Here is a 17,181-nt window from a genome sequence, read left to right as displayed (position 1 = left end):
CTCTCATTGATGTTTCTAACTCTCTGTCCTTCTCCCTTCCTCTCTGTAGAAAATCAATAAAATATATTTAAAAAAAATAAAAAAAAAAAAAAAATCAAATGGAGCCCTAACAGGTTTGGCTCAGTGGATAGAGCGTCGGCCTGCGGACTCAAGGGTCCCAGGTTCGATTCTGGTCAAGGCCATGTACCTTGGTTGCGAGCACATCCCCAGTAGGAGGTGTGTGGGAGGCAGCTGATCGATGTTTCTCTCTCATCGATGTTTCTAACTCTCTATCCTTCTCCCTTCCTCTCTGTAAAAAATCAATAAAATATATTTTAAAAAATCAAAAATCAAATGAATATTAAATAATGAAGCTAGGATTTGAACTCAGGACTATCTGACTGGATTGCCTCACTGTAGTTAAGAATAGCTTAGCTTAAACAAGCAATTCTGTGGTTGGCCATCACCATCAGCAGGACTCTGCTAAGTTCTGATTGGATGATTAGCTTGCTGTCTGATTGGTCCGGTTCTCAGTCAGTGATGCACATTGCATAAGTACAGGTTCTACTGACCATTTTTTGTACTCAGGTAGTGTTTGCATTGTACATTTTATATAGTGCCTAAAGCTTTTGTTTTACTATTTGACAACGTCCAATTAAACACACTCTGCCAGTGAAATGCCAGATATCTAATGTCTTCCCCTTTAAAAAGCTTGATGGGAATATGGCTTTGGTATGTTACTGTGGTGCCGTTTACATAACCAAACCTTGCAGGACTAATAGGTAACATATTCACGTGCAATGACTGGGTATCTTAAATTAGGTAGAGAGCAGTTATATTACAGTCTATAGCTCCAAGTCTGTGGTCTGGCAAGGCCCCTGCACATGTGAGGTCCAGGGCGCTGGGCCAGGGCTTCTTAACCCTTTAAAATCCTCGCTCTCTTCTGCCAAACATAAAAATGTCATGTGCCTCCCCAACCCTGAATTTGGAATATGGCTTCCTAGTGGCCCATCGTTTATCCTATGATGATCTCTACCTGCCCAGAGGCTTAATTTCTTTGACTTATATGTTAACTAGGGTAGGGTTTCTTTCCCAAATAATAATTTTATATTAATTAAATTAAATTAAATATGCCTTTTCAAACGAATACCTTCTCCCATTCTAAAGCGGCCACCCTTCACCTTTGAGGGTGCTGCCCCAAAGCCAATTCTGTTCCTTCCCTTCTGACTTATCTCCTCTGTTTATTCACCCTCCAAACAATCTACCAGGGGTGGGCAAACTTTTTGACTCGAGGGCCACAATGGGTTCTTAAACTGGACCGGAGGGCCGGAACAAAAGCATGGATGGAGTGTTTGTGTGAACTAATATAAATTCAAAGTAAACATCATTACACAAAAGGGTACGGTCTTTTTTTTTAAATTTCAATAGTTTTATTCATTTCAAACATTTTAACAAGAAGAATGTAAACACTAATTATTATGATTTGAAACTTCAAAAAATGGAGGAATCATAGCACAATAACATACCTTATATTGAAGATGGCAAAGGCAAAATAAAATTGCCTAACAAAGGAAAGGTACAAAAGCCTTTCAAATTAAACTTAAATATAATAAAATAATTTAAAACTAAAACAAATAGAAAAGAACAAAATGTGTAAACAGTAAATTAAACACTTTCTTTAGTGCAACTTCCAAACTATGCCCGGGACGTAGATGTAGATGGCAACGTAGACTGGGTTGAAAGGTTTTTGGTCTTTAAAACATCAACTTCAGTGGGAACAGTGTTGTTGGTCTCCTTTTTAGCTAATGCTCTGATGCTGTGCTCTCCAGGGGCGTGTCTCCCTACATCACCACAATAACGTGTCTCCGCATTCCCAGGGTGATGTCGGGGGACGCGTCCGCGGGCATTACAAGGAGCCTCTGGAAGATTGAGAGGTTGTTCCTTCTACTGAATGGGGGATATAAATCCGCCCACTCAGAAGAAGGAGCTGCGGCCGTGTTTCCCGACATTGCCATGTTAACACTGCTGCTGGGGAAGGAGTGGAGGGGAGAGCAAGAGAACCCTCCGCTCTTTCGGCTCCGCGGGCCGGATAGAACAGCCGAACGGGCAGGATCCGGCCCGTGGGCCGTAGTTTGCCCACGGCTGAATATGAAACACAGAGAATGTGCTAGTAAACACTTGACAATGTGGTCTGGTGATTTGAACTCTGAGCTGATGCTTGCCATTAACTATATGTAAGTCATCTAACTTACTTCACTAAGTCTGGGTAAAAATATGGTCCCATGCTTTTCTTTTTTCAATTAATTTTTGCCCCCTCTTCTCTAATTATCAAGAAGTCCAGTATCTCCTTTTCGAGGCCCCTCCATCCTAATTGTCTAAGAACCCTGAAAGTGTCCTCAGTTCAAAGGGAGCCAAAAAGATAACTGAGTCTGAGGCATCTGCCACTGCTGTTGCTTCTTGCTGCCACTGCTGTCACTTTTGAAGACAGGTCCTGCACTGTTCCGTGGAGATAGAACCTGCCTCACCCAGTTGTGGTACAAACGAAATTAGCTAATCTAGTTCAAGTGCTTAACATATAAAAAGATATGCATGACACTAAGTAGGCACTCCAAGATTTAGCTGTTATGTTACTGGGCCCCAGTTTTATGCCTACCCCAGAGGATCTCTGAAACCATCCCAGATCTGGCAAATGGTGAGGAGTAGTTGGGGGCCTGGGTCCCCTGCTGGCTGGTATAGGGCCTGGAGGCCAGGATGGACCTCTCTGAAGCCTCTGGCTATCCTAATCCCATTGTCCCGAGGTTGGTCTGCCCCTTGTAGGAGGAGACAGAACCTGAGCCGTATAGAATTCCTTGTAAGTGATTTGTTCTGGCTCAGAGAAGGAGTAGTTCTAGGGTGTTCAGACTAAAAATATACTGCATCAGCTCACAGGGCTGGTTGATGGTAGCTGGGCCTTAACCAAGGTCTTTGTGAATGCAGACCTTGACTTTCAACCCAGGAAGGTGGTGTTATGGAGAGCAAGGCTGTGGCTCATTTATTTCTTCATTCTCCCCATTCCAAGTACAGTGCCTTGAACATAACAAGAAACACATCTTCTTCATGTCAATTGCTGTTAAAGATGCTCAGGTGCTCATAAGCACACATGTACATGTGCACACATTTACATACAAGCACACTCTTATGAACTCTCTCTGCCTTCCATCTCTTTGCTTCTCCCTTTTTCCTACTTTGAGGCCACAATAATTAAGAACAGAATGCACAGTGCATTTAAACCTTTTCTTCTTCTTTGAGTACTATTGTTGCTTTACAACTTTCTTTAGCTCTGCTTTAATTACCACATTTCACACCCTCTAGAATACACCTTTCTTGGAAAATGACAACACCTTATCTCTTTAATGAGCTTTGAGACTAGCACATAAAATATCCCAAAATAATAATTTATTTTAGTTCATGTGAAAACAATTCACTGTCCACATATTTTAAAGGCTAATGAATCATTAATGTAAGAACCCTATTTGCTAACCCATTTACCTATTTGGGCTGTGTCCTAGAAGTTCATATTCAATTTGCTTATTTTTATAGGGAACTATATTATCTATTATTATGTCATAATATAAAGTATTATAAATTATCCTATCTAATAAAGAGGGAATATGCAAATTGACCATCATGCCGTCACAAAGATGGTGGCGCCCATAGCCACAAGATGGCGGCGCCCAGTCCCCTCAGCCCCGCCAGAGTCCCTCAGTCCTTTCAGCCCCACCGGGGGGGAGGGTGGCAGGTGCGCGGTGTGGCCGGACCCGCCCTCAGCCCCCCAGCCACCTAGGGCCACCCGAGGCTCAGGTAACCAGGGCCAGTTGAGGCTTGTGCTGCCGGCAGTGGCAGCAGCAGAGGTGTGATAGGGGTGTCGCCTTCCCCTGATCACCAGTTCGCCTCCCACCCCTGAGGGCTCCCGGACTGTGAGAGGCGGCCGGGCTGAGGGACCACCCCCCTCCAGTGCATGAATTTTTTTTTAATATATTTTATTGATTTTTTACAGAGAGGAAGGGAGAGGGATAGAGAGTTAGAAACATCGATGAGAGAGAAACATCGATCAGCTGCCTCTTGCACACCCCCTACTGGGGACATGCCCGCAACCAAGGTACATGCCCTTGACCGGAATCGAACCTGGGACCCTTCAATCCACAGGCCGACGCTCTATCCACTGAGCCAAACCGGTTTCGGCCAGTGCATGAATTTTTATGCACCGGGCCTCTAGTTATGTATAAGAATGAATACTAATAGCAGTAATAATAATTGCCACAATTTATTGAGTACCAGGTACTTGACATAATTTATCTCTATTTTCTGCATCAACCTGCAATATTGGTGTCCATTTTATAGGTGAAACTGAGATTCAACTAAGTCAGGCGTCCTCAAACTATGGCCCGTGGGCCACATGCGGCCCGCCGAGGACATTTATCCAGCCCTCTGGGTGCCGCTGCCTGTCCTGCTTAGCAGCCGACTCGTCCTGGGCCCGCAGTGCGCATAGGAATTTGTTCATAGTTTTTTTTTTAAACTATAGTCCGGCCCTCCAACGGTCTGAGGGACAGTGAACTGGCCCCCTGTTTAAAAAGTTTGAGGACCCCTGAACTAAGTAAACGAACTTCCCTTTAAGAGCACACAAGGTCAAATACATTTCTGGCCCCAACAACAGCGCCTGCTAAAGGGGCAATGACAGGCAACCCATGACCTCCCTCACCACTCCTCCTCCCCTCACCAGCCACAGATGGTGGGCACCTGATTCAACGCAGGCTAATTCTGGTTGTGGCCTGGTTTGAATTCATGAACTTGGCCAGTCTGATTCTCCCTTAGGAATGTGAATTGGGAAACATGGAAAGAAGCAGTAAGTTGGTAGGAGCAGGAGCTGGGGCTGAAAGGCTCAATCAGAAGCTGCTGAATGAGTGTTGGGAAGGGAAGTTGAGGAGGCCTTGATGGGCCCCATTCAAACCGAAGTTTATTGGGGAGTAGAAGGCAAGCAGAGACTTGAACATAATGGAAGGATGTAGGGTGAATGGGTGTGGGACAGAAAGAATCACATGCCAGGTCGGTGCATAGCTCTCTGGGACCCGGTGCTGCCCCTGTCCTCGCTGCACAGTTTCTATGCCAGGGCAGCTCTCAAAGAATCCGTCATCTCTTGAGCTAACGTTAGTGGGTGTCAGTTTCTTTCAACTAGGAGAGCCAAATTAGAATACACAGCCTGTAAGTGCTGGAAAGGGGATTTCAACCCCAGATTTGTGGCTGTGGAGCCTCTGCTCAGGTCACTGTACCCCTTTGGCATATTACAAATGCGGCCCTGGCCCACCACGGCCCACGTGTTCACCTTAATGTATCTGAGAAAGCACTCGTAACGAACTAAAGTTTCCTGAGTCCATGTCCCAAATCTTGGTCTGCTTTCAGAGCCCTGAACGGGATGGTGGGGGTTAAGAGTCTCAGGCAATTGGGAGGTCTCCAAGCAACTCTGGGGCAGGACTCCAGTTTCCAGGGCAGAAGGTGCTACAATGGGGAGGAGGGGTGGGAACGGGGCAGGATGGGTTCTTGGCAGTACAGAGAACAGGGACTCCTCCAGGACGGGGACTGGTCTCATCCCTATTTGTATCCCCAGTTCTAAGATAGTGCTTGACATATATTTGAATGAGCATGTGAATAAGTGAATGAATGAGTGAATGACGAAATGAATGGCAGAAGTGGGTCACAGTCCCTCTTCAAATGCATGGATCGTGATTCAGTTGAGTCTTATCAGGGTGAGGAGCACCTGTGCCTAGCTCTAAGAAACAATCTGTGCAACAACACGAGTAATATTTACAGTGACTTCGGCTTTAAAAATAGCAAAGCAGGTGTAGTGATGACCATGATAATGACATGGTTCAGAGACTGCAAATAGACGGCTCTGGATTGCATTTGCCCTGTTTACAAAAACACCCCTCGCTTTGTCTTCCTCTGTCTGGAGAGAGTGAGGTTTTCATTTTAAGACGCTGTCTAAAAAATGCAGAGCCACTTCCTGGGCAGGCGTCCAAGTGACTACATCTCTCTCACAGCTCTCCCCAGAGCCTTAGCCTCAGCTGCCTGGGGCGGGGCCTCCAGCCGTTGGTGGCCGTTGGAGCTACCACAGGAGCAATTTTTCTGCAGCCCGCCAGAAATGCTGTGCTTTCAGGCCCTCCCAGGGAACAGATAACATCTTTGGCCTTTGCACGGAAGAGACGCCAGAGTTCGTGATTGGCCAGGCTGGTGTGTGCGAAATACAGATGTCTGCCACACTACTGAGTATGGCATTCCTCCCAGCTGAGTACCCCAGGGTGTGGGTAAGTCTTAATGCTGGTTGTGAAATGATCAAAGCTGAGCACTGTGACTTTCCAAGGGGATGACTTAGCGTATTTCTTAATGCTGCTGAGCCTCAGTTTCCTTTTCTGTGAAATGGAGATGGTGTTTTCCTTTGCTGTAGAAGGATAGAAGGATCTAGCCATCACAGGCTGTTTGTTGTGAGGCCTGGAAGAATTAGCATATGCAGAGTACCTCATCTGGTACCTGGCATATGGCAGACACTGGAGAGTTATTATTTCTGAGGCAGTGACAATGTCCCTGTTTTTATTTCTAACAGCACCGTATTTCTCTGAAAGACTCAGCCAACATAAATATAAAACCTCAGGAGAAGTGAGTGCCCAAGGAAAGTTTATTAGACTGTATTCCCTTTCTCTTTTTCCCTTTTAGACTCTGACTGCTCCTGCCCCATTTGCAGATGAAGTCAGCTGCCAGTGCCAAGCACCCCATGAAAAACTGACCATTGCTCAGGCCCGCCTAGGAACACCAGGTGAGGCTGTACTTCTTCTTCTCCCAAGGGGCCCTGTCTTGACATGCAGAGGAGCAGAAAGGCCCGTCATGATTTGAGCAGCACTCGCTTTCAGAGAGTGGAATTTAGAGATTGTGGCACAGCACAGGGATAATAGCACCAGTAATAAACTCAACAAATCAAAGTAGCCAAGGGAAAGAAAAGATACATGTGGTGTGAGCCTCAGCTCTGCCATTTGTTAGTCCTACAGCCTGGGCTAGTCACAGGGATGATCTGAATGGTTTCCTCATTTTGTGAACAGGGACAAGGATACCCACTTCCCAAGGTTTTTGTGACAACTAGGCTCGGTTAAAAATACCAAAGCAAATAGGGGGATGAGGACAAATATGTAATACCTTAATCAATAAAGAAATTTAAAAAAAATAAAAATACCAAAGCATTTTTTAAACTGTGAAGTTTAAACAAACCTAAGCTACTGTAATTATTACCATTTTTTAAAGTCTGCGTTTTAAAGAAGTTTCTCCAAGTGTGCCTTAAATGACAGAGCCTGTGCCTTAAACTGCTCTAGGACTTTGTTCACTCCTTTAGTATATACAGAGCTGGATAGGGAAGAGATTGAAAAAGAACTATAAGGTACTGTCTCAATTTCCTAAGAGCTTCATTATATATTAGAGGCCCGGTGCACGAATTTGTGCGCAGGTGGGGTCCCTCAGCCTGGCCGGCAATCAGGGCCAATCAGGGCCATCTCGTCCAGTCCCAATTAGGGCCGCCCAGCCAGGGGGAGGTACTGCAGGAGGTTGGACAGCCCTGGGAGGTTGGCTGTGGGAGCGCACTGACCACTGGGGGCAGCTCCTGCATTGAGAGTCTGCCCCCTGGTGGTCAGTGCACATCATAGCAACCAGTTGTTCGGTCGACCGGTCGTATGGTAGCTTAGGCTTTTATATATATAGATATTTGTGTTAATCCTCACCCGAGGATATTTTTCCATTAATTTTTTTAGGGAGATTGGAAGAGAGGGGAAAGAGAGAAACATCGATGTGAGAGAAACACATCGATTGGTTGCCTTCCACACAAGCCCCAACCAGGGCCTGGGCCAGGGAGGAACCTGCAACCAAGGTATGTGCCCTTGACCAGAATTTGAACTCAGGATCCTTCAGTCTGCAGGCCGACACTCTATCCACTGAGCCAAACTGGCTAGGGCCTAAGAGCTTCATTATAAAGGGACAAGACAATCAGAAATAAAACCCACCAGTAGTATGCATGCATGTGTTTAGGGTAGGAATTTTCAAGCAGCATGTCATGGCACACTGGTGTGCTATAAGAATTTTTAAAATGTGTAGTACTTGACTATTGAGACAGGGGCACTGACCTCTTGTCCCTTAGATTGTCAAATTAAAAAAGGACAACAGGCAACAAAACAATAACTATCCAGTGTGAATGAATCAAAATTATACCTATTTTTTTGTCAGATTGGCTAACAATATATTTTTTGGTATGCCGCAGAATTACAGTAATTAGTTTCTGTATGCCATGAGATGGAAAAGGTTGAAAATTGATTGCTTAGGGGTTAAATCCTGCAACACAGATGAAAATGGACAGTTTTAAGAAAGGCAGATTAGCTCGGCTAGTGTGGCTCATTGGTTGGGTGTCAATCTATGAACCAGGAGGTCATGGTTGATTCCTGGTCAGGGTACATTCCCGGGTTTTGAGCTCAATCCCCAGTAGGGGGCATGCAGGAGGCAGCCCATCAATGATTCTCTCTAATCATTGATATTTCTATTCCTCTCTCCCTTCCTCTCTGAAATCAATATATATATATATATATATGAAAGGCAGATTCATTTGACCTGGAGCAGTCAGGCAAGACCTGGGAGCCCACATCAGCTGATCTTTTTGGGAGAAGTTAAGATTTGGACAATGTGGGCAGAGAATGGAAGGGCATTCTGGGCAAGTAGAACAAAAATAGTGAAGACATGGAGGTAGAGAGCCGTGTAGCAGTAAATGAATGGCATTCCATTTGGTTGGGTTGGAGCGGAAATCAGATTAGTTCGCAGTTAAGCTTTGAGCGATGTACGATGGCTCAGAAACAAACATCCCAAGTTGAATAGAATCCAGGGGATAAAGGACAGTTTTCTTAATAATAATAACAATAGATGTTTATTGTTTACTAAGTTCTTTATATGTATTGTGTCATGTCATTGTCACAACTTTATGTGGTTAGTACTTTTAGTATTTCACAGATGAGGAAATGATGGTTTTAGAAAGCTGTGAATCTGCACAGGGTTATTCAGGGAGTCACGTGGCAGTGCTTCTCACACTTGAGCTTGCATCAGCATCACCTGGAGGGCTTGTTAGAACACAGATGCCTGGGCTTTACCCCCAGCGTTTCTGATTCAGTCCAACTGGGGTGTGGCTTAAGAACTTGCCTGGCTAACAAGTTCCCAGGTGATGCTGATGCTGAGGGACCACACTTTGGTAAATAGTGAAGTTGGGATTTGATCTCAAACCTTTTTGCGTTCTGTGGGAACCCCTTTCACGTCCCGCGTGGTTCAGGGTTCCGGTTCAGGGTTCGGGTTCTGGAGAAGGCTACACACAAAAGAAAGAGACTAGAAAAGTATTAATTTGGGAATATTGGGGGCCAGGCAGGAGCCCACCTCTAGTGGGAGGACTACACTGCTCTGGCCTTGCTATCCCTTTCATTGAGACTATGTGATACACCCATAGCCTTTAGGCAGGAAACTCCAATAACAGAAATTTACGTAAGACAGAGGTGGAGGCTGCTTCAGCTAACAATGTTTCAACTAAACAGTGAGTGATTAGAGCAATTAAGGTTGTTGACCGGCCTTGGGGGTTTCCTGTCCACATCTTTCTATCAGTGAGACCATGATCCGTTTCCAGCAGTGTTCCCCCTTGATCTCTCAACCATGACAATCTGCCTCTTCTTTCAGAGTACAGTAGGTTCTCAGATAACGTTGTTTTGCTCTATGTTGTTTTGTTATAACATTGATGAGGTGCCATAGGAACCTAACTCTTGTTTATATCAATTAGCCTATTTCATTGTAGATAGTTGCACTTAAAGTCGCAGAACCTATTGATGATAAGTAAGGACTTACTATAGCTTGGAGAGAGTGAAGTGAGGAGGAGAGTGGGCCAAATTAGCACACTTTTTTGTTACTTCTTTTGAGAAAGGCAAGAAGTGGCTTGGGGCAGTAGTTCAGAGCAGCCAAACCAGTTGTTTCCAGTCTTCAGTGTGCAAGGAATCACCTGGTAAGTTTGGTAAACAAGTGGATTTCCTGCTCGCTCTCCCCTAAATCTGGGATGAGGCCCCAGCATCTATATTTTGAATGAACAACCCAGGTAAATCCATAAGGTGCACTGGAAGTGCAGGTAGCGATGAAGAGAACAGATGTGACCTAATGTTAAAGGCCCAAGCAGAAAAGGACCCTGCTTTTCTAGAGAAAGGAAAGGGAAGTTCAGCTTACTCTAAATCTGCCAGGTGCTCTTTCCTGTCTCAATTAGTCTTTCCAAAAACTGTGCAGGATGGATATTACTGTATCGTTTCTGCAGAGGAGGCAAATGAGACTTGGAGAACTGAAAAGTTACTTCTCAAATGCACATGTTAGTCTTAGACCTCACTGTGATAACCATTGCTTTATTAGAGCAGTGATCCTCACATTTCAGCACACTGAATCCCCTGAAAAGCTTGTTAAGAGTCTGCTAGGCTCCACCCTCACAGTTTATGATGAGGTAGGTCTGGGGTGAGGAGCAAGCATTTGCATTCCTAACAAGTTCCCAACTGATGCTGCTGCTGCCTGTCCTGGGACCACATGGCAAGAACCTCTGCTTTAGAGTAACTGTCGATAGTGGCTGGAGGGAGTGACAGGGAGATCATCCTAAATATTTGTTGCAGCATTGTGCTGTCACTACAAAAGCTCAGAGCATTTTTTTTTTTAAAAGACAAAACATGTCCTAACCGGTTTGGCTCAGTGGATAGAGAGTCAGCCCGCAGACTGAAAGGTCCCAGGTTCAATTCTGGTCAGGGGCATGTACCTTGGTTGCAGGCACATCCCCAGTGGGGGTTGTGCAGGAGGCAGCTGATCGATGTTTCTCTCTCATCGATGTTTCTAACTCTCTATCCCTCTCTTCCTCTCTGTAAAAAATCAATAAAATATATTTTAAAAAACAAACAAACAAACAAACAAACCAAAAAGACAAAACAGACCCCTGCTTAGGGTTCATAATGTGCTTCAAGATTATAATTATAACTGAAATCCTTCTAGCCCTATTTTATGACTTAATATAATTGCCTACAATATGTTTTGCAATCTTAGGTCTACCCAAACAGGGGCTAGCATAGAAATTCTAAAAGAGGTAATGACAAACTCTGGTCGTAGCTCTGAGCTCCTGGACCTTGTCAGTGAAGTTACAAGGATAATGAAACATCAAGAAAAACAGTAGGGCAGTTGGAATCAGCATCTTTTTTTAAAAATCTTTTTATTGCTTTAAGAGAGAAAGGGGTGCCCTGGCCGGCTTGGCTCAGTGGATAGAGCGTCAGTCTGCGGACCGAAGGGTCCCAGGTTCGATTCTGGCCAAGGGCACATGCCTGGGTTGCGGCTCGATCCCCAGTGGGGGGCGTGCGGGAGGCAGCCAATCAATGATTCTCTTTCATCATTGATGTTTCTATCTCTCTCTCCTTCTCCCTTCCTCTCTGAAATCAATAAATAGATTTTAAAAAAAGAGAGAGAAAGGGAGAGGGAGGGAGAGAGAGAGAGAGAGAGAGAGAGACATCAATGATGAGAGAGAATCATTGATCAGCTGCCTCCTGCACACTCTACACTGGGTATTAATTGGAACAGTTGAAGCCGTATCAGGCGCATAAGAAAGAAATTCCCAGGCATGTGCCCTGACCAGGAATTGAACCATGACCTCCTGGTTCACAGGTTGATGCTCAACCACTGAGCTATACCGGCTGGGTGGAATCAGCACCTTAGACCTTAGCTCACCTAGTCCACCTGTGGCACTGTTAATCTACAGGGTTTAGTATGTGTCCCGAGACAGAGAGAATCACTCGCCTGTCTTGCAGTAAAGGAAAAGTCCAAGTGATTGTTTCATAGGTTCCTTTTCATTAAAGCTGACATTTTTTCTCAAAGGGAAACTCCGTTCTGATTTCCTATTTTCCTTCTCAGAAATGGGATTTATATTATTCTGTTTCCACAGTGTGTAGAGTTTCCAAATTCTTTCCTCAAAATCTACCTTAATGAATTTTGCTTCATTTGTGTGCCCCTTGCATTATAATTTATTTAACTTTTCTTTAATGTACTCTTTTAAAAACTTTAATGTATTTTAAAAGCTAACATCCATCATTATCATTTATTGAAAATAATATTGCTGGCTATAAGTAGAGAGAAATTATAAAGTTTATATAAAACTATGTAAACTTTGTAAGATGTAACTATTGGATTTTACAAGGTTAATTTTTGTGCCACCTTTTTTGCACATCAATTGTACACAAAAACAGTACTAGTTGCCCTAACTGGTTTGGCTCAGTGGATAGAGCGTCGGCCTGCGCACTGAAGGGTCCCAGGTTCGATTCCGGTCAAGGGCATGTACCTTGGTTGCGGGCACATCCCCAGTGGGGAGTGTGCAGGAGGCAGCTGATCGATGTTTCTCTCTCATCGATGTTTCTAACTCTCTATCCCTTTCCCTTCCTCTCTGTAAAAAATCAATAAAATATATTTAAAAAAACAAAAAAAATAGTACTAGTTACCATAATTACTGGTGTTTAGTCATAGTTTGATTCTGTGACATTGGGTAAGCTGCTTACCTTTGCTGAGCTGCCATTTGCTCTTCTATGAAATGAGGATAGTGAATCCACTCTCCCCTACCTCCCTCTCAGAGTTGATGTGAAGATCAAGAGAAATATATGGGCTTTGCAAATCATACGTACTTTTAACGCATTATTTAAATATAGGTTGCTAATAGTCATTATAAAAAATGAATAATCACACTTTTGTTGTTGCCTGAATCTGAAGTAATACCAAGAAACATCATAACAACACCCCACAAAATGGTGAATTTAGATATGGTAATGCAGTTGGTGATTGCCTTCTGTCTGGCTATATGGTAGGGATATGCTTAATTTTTTAACCAATTGTCAAACGGCTTTCCAAAAACAATTGTACCATTTTACATTTTCACCAGCAATGTATAAGAGTTCCAGTTGCTCTATATCCTCACATACTTGGTAAGTATGGTCAAGTTTTTAAAAAATGATACTGAGCATCGTTTCATGAGCTTATTTGCTATCCATATATTTATTTTCTTTGGTGAAATACAAGTCCTGTATCTGATATATATATATATATATATATATATATATATATATATATATATATATATGATTTTTTTGCAAATATTTTCTCCCTGTCTATGACTTGCCTTTTCATTTTTGTAAAAATATCTTTTGAAGAACATGAGTTTTAAACAAGGTCCAATTTATTTATTTATTTTGGCTTTATAGTGTACACGTTTGGGGTCCTATTTAAGAAATTTTTGCCAAATTCACTGAGATTTTCACCTTTTTTTCTAGAAGTTTTTAGTTATAGCTCTTACATTTAGGTCTATGATCCATTTTGAGTTAATTTTTATATATGATGTGAGATGTGAGCTAAGTATAGCCCCCTTCATCATTTCATTTATTTCAAAGTGCTGAATAACTTATAAAAATTTGGAATGTAAGATCCCAGAAAATTGAGACAATCACATTTTCCTCACAATACTGTACCATGTTCTTTATTTGTATACATGATCCTCAAGCAGATATTTGGTATTATTTTGGTGTTATGTGTAGCTTGTTATGTTTATTTTAAACATGCTTATCAGTGTGTGGTATACAGACTTTCATTTTACCTGAACATCACATTTATATAATACGCTTATTCTAACCATTCAGAATAAACAGGAATTTACTTGAAATGTTTTAGAAATGTTACAGTCTGTGGGTGGGCAGATAGTATATAATGCCATTGTATTCACTTCCTATTGCCCCATAACATATTGCCACAGATCTGGCAGCTTAAAACAATGCACAGTTGAGCCGCCCCGTTATGTGGTCAGGTGGATTCCAATGAGCAGCTCCAGAGTGAGCTAAGGTTCAGCCAGGCTGGTCACGTGATCGGGCATACTCCAGCGTGGAGCGCCACCACGCGGACGTAAGGTTCCCTGCCGCCGTGGCCAATGCATCTGGATCCACGCACTCCAGTTTGCAGCGCCACCACGCGGACGTAAAGTTCCCGGCCGCCGTGGCCAATGCATCTGGATCCACACACTCCAGCGTGGAGCGCCACCACGCGGACGTAAGGTTCCCTGCCGCCGTGGCCAATGCATCTGGATCCATGCACTCCAGTTTGCAGGGCCACCACGCGGACGTAAGGTTCCCGGCCGCCGTGGCCAATGCATCTGGATCCAAGCTCTCCAGCGTGGAGCGCCACCACACGGACGTAAGGTTCCCTGCCGCCGTGGCCAATGCATCTGGATCCACGCACTTCAGCGTGGAGCGCCACCGCGCGTACGTAAGGTTCCCTGCCGTGGCCAGTGCGTCTGGATCGGTGAGATGGCGCCTATCAGTCTGCAGCTGGGCGATTTGGTGTGGGGGCAACTCGGCCCGTATCCTCCTTGGCCGGGGAAGATTATTAATCCACCTGAGGATCTGGAGAAACCTCGTGGAAAGAAATGGTACTTCGTGAAGTTTTTTGGCATGGAGGACCATGCCTGGATTGAACTGGAACAATTGAAGCCGTATCAGGCACATAAGGAAGAAATGATAAAGAAGACCAAGGGAAAGCTATTCCAGAGAGCTGTGGAGGCTGTGGAAGAATTCCTCGGGACTGACAAAGAAAAAGACCAGACATTATCCCACAGTTCTGCCGAAGATGAGAATCGGCATGATTCCGGTGAGGAGAAAGGTAGGCTGAACTCAAGTGACGAGAAGCGCAAGCTTCTCCTATCTGAAGGGAAGCCGAGGGAAAAACTGAGAGAAAGAAATAAGAGGGTGTCACCAGGCTCTTCAGAGAGAGGCTCTAAGTCCCTTCTGAAAAGAACCCAAGAGCAGAGTCCCCAGAAGCGGGGTCCGCCCCCACAGGACGAGAAGGATTCTGAGTCTACTACTATGAATGGGCTGACGACGGCCAGACCCATGGCGGCATTTGAGTGGCAGGCGACTGCGAGCGGGCCTCTTAAAGACATAGACCCTCATTTCCACCACTTCCTGCTCAGCCAAACTGGGAAGCCAGATATCTATTACCAGCCAATTATAAAGAAGTTGAAAATATGTGAAGAGGATACTGGGTCCAACTCCATCCAGGCAGCAGACAGCACGGCCATGAATGGCAGCATCACACCCACAGACAAAAAGATAGGATTTTTGGGCCTCGGCCCCATGGGAAGTGGCATCATCTCCAACTTGCTAAAAACGGGTCATGTGGTGACTGTCTGGAACGGGACTGCAGTGACAGAGGGGGCCTGCCTGGTAAGAACCCCTGCTGAACTTGTTTCAGCTTGTGACATCACCTTTGCCTGTGTGCCAGATCCAAAGACCGCCAAGGATCTGGTGCTGGGCCCCAGCGGTGTGCTGCAAGGGATCCACCCTGGGAAATGCTATGTGGACTTGTCAACAATGGATGCTGACACAGTCACCGAGCTGGCACAGATGATTGTGTCCAGGGGGGGCCGCTTTCTGGAAGCCCCCGTCTCAGGGAACCAGCAGCAGTCTAATGATGGGATGTTGGTGATCTTAGCAGCCGGAGACAGAGACTTATATGAGGACTGTAGCAGCTGCTTCCAGGCAATAGGGAAAACCTCCTTCTTTCTCGGTGAGGTTGGCAATGCAGCCAAAATGATGCTGATTGTGAACATGATCCAGGGGAGCTTCATGGCCACCATCGCTGAGGGGCTGACCCTGGCCCAAGAGACAGGCCAGTCCCAGCAGACATTCTTGGACATCCTCAATCAAGGACAACTGGCCAGCATCTACCTGGAAAAGAAGTACCAAAATATTCTGCAAGGAAATGTTGAGCCTGATTTCTACCTGAAATACATTCAAAAGGATCTTCGCTTAGCCATTGCACTGGGCAGTGCTGTCAATCATCCAACTCCTATGGCAGCTGCAGCCAATGAGGTGTACAAAAGAGCCAAGGCACTGGACTAGTCTGACAAGGACATGTCTACTGTGTACTGGGCCTATGTATGCTAAGCCTCCCCCCCACTCCAGTCTTAGTTGTTTTTTTAATTTCTTTATTAATTAAGGTGTTACATATGTGTCCTTATTCCCCCATTACCCTCCCACCCCCCCATTCATGCCCTTACCCCGCTGTTGTCTGTGTCCATTGGTTAGGCTTATATGCATGCATACAAGTCCTTTGGTTGATCTCTTCCCCTTACCCCCACCCTCCCCTACCTTTCCTTAGGTTTGATGTTCTGATTGATGTTTCTGTGTCTCTGGATCTGTTTTTGTTCATCAGTTTATGTTGTTCATTATATTCCACAAATGAGTGAGATCGTGTGATATTTATCTTTCTCTGCCTGGCTTATTTCATTTAGCATAATGCTCTCCAGCTCCATCCATGTTGTTGCAAATGGTAAGAACTCCTTTTTTTTACCAGTCTTAATTCTTGTTAACATTTTTTTTCTTGGTTAAAAAATAAAAAAAAATAAAACAATACATATTTGCTAGGTCATGATTTCCATGGTTTAGAAGTCCGAGCCTGGCTAAGCTGAGGCCTCTGTCCAGGATCTCACAAGGCTGCATTCAAGGTGTCATCCAGGGCTCACTTCTTATCTGGAGGCTTGACTGATCATAGGTCTACTTTTGAGCTCACTCAGGTTGTTGGAAGATTTTATTTCCTTGCAAATGTGAGACCAAGGATCTAGCTTCTTGCTGGTTGTCAGGGAGAGGTCACCCTCAGCTCCTAGAGGTCACCTGCAGTTCCTTGCCATGTGGCCCTCTCTACAGGCCCTTTCACAACATGGCAGCTTGCTTTTTAAAAAAAAATCTTTGTTGTTGAGAGTATTATAGAAGTCCCCCACCTCCTCTTCCCCTTCTCCACTGGTTCCTGCCCCACCCCAGGCCTTCACCACACTATTATCTGTGTCCATGGGCTATGCATATTCTATATAATAAAAGCCTAAGTGGCATCGTGCAACATTGTCACAAGATGGCTGCCACAAGATGGCTGGCAGGGGAAGGCAGTTGGGGGTGACCAGGCCTGCAGGGGAGGGCATTTGGGGGCAACCGGGCCTGCAGGGGAGGGCAGTTGGGGGTGAGTGGGCCTGCAGGGGGGCGCAGTTGGGCGCAACCAGGCTGGCAGGGGAGGGCAGTTTTG

The 17,181-nt window shown here is 44.8% G+C and overlaps 2 protein-coding genes across 6 annotated transcripts in view; both read left to right on the top strand.

Moving 5' to 3' along the window:
- Nucleotides 1–17,181, top strand: part of PCYT1B (phosphate cytidylyltransferase 1B, choline) — a 93,747-nt gene that overhangs the window by 20,503 nt on the left and 56,063 nt on the right. For 2 of the 4 annotated variants that reach the window (XM_080651936.1, XM_080651937.1), the window contains exon 2: nucleotides 6,724–6,823. The exons of 1 other annotated variant lie outside the window; for it this stretch is intronic. In XM_080651936.1, coding sequence (XP_080508062.1) covers nucleotides 6,724–6,823 — 100 coding nt within the window. Of the gene's footprint in view, nucleotides 1–6,085; nucleotides 6,318–6,723; nucleotides 6,824–17,181 lie in introns of those variants that run through there. One more of the 4 variants, XM_080651935.1, reaches the window with a different exon arrangement.
- Nucleotides 14,415–16,007, top strand: LOC308239843 (cytokine-like nuclear factor N-PAC; the record flags this gene model as incomplete). 2 transcript variants are annotated; one of them, XM_080652701.1, is made up of 2 exons in its annotated part: nucleotides 14,415–14,708; nucleotides 14,943–16,007. In XM_080652701.1, 2 exons carry the CDS (start codon nucleotides 14,415–14,417, stop codon nucleotides 16,005–16,007), a joined length of 1,359 nt encoding a protein of 452 aa, XP_080508827.1. The 2 variants fall into 2 exon arrangements, with proteins under 2 accessions (XP_080508827.1, XP_080508826.1); XM_080652700.1 differs by having other exon boundaries at nucleotides 14,415–16,007.

This window comes from Plecotus auritus, assembly GCF_963455305.1.
Source record: "Plecotus auritus genome assembly, chromosome: X".
In the NCBI taxonomy this organism is placed as follows: domain Eukaryota; kingdom Metazoa; phylum Chordata; class Mammalia; order Chiroptera; family Vespertilionidae; genus Plecotus; species Plecotus auritus.
Note: the sequence above shows the minus strand (reverse complement) of the source record. Positions and strands in the feature narration are given on the sequence as shown.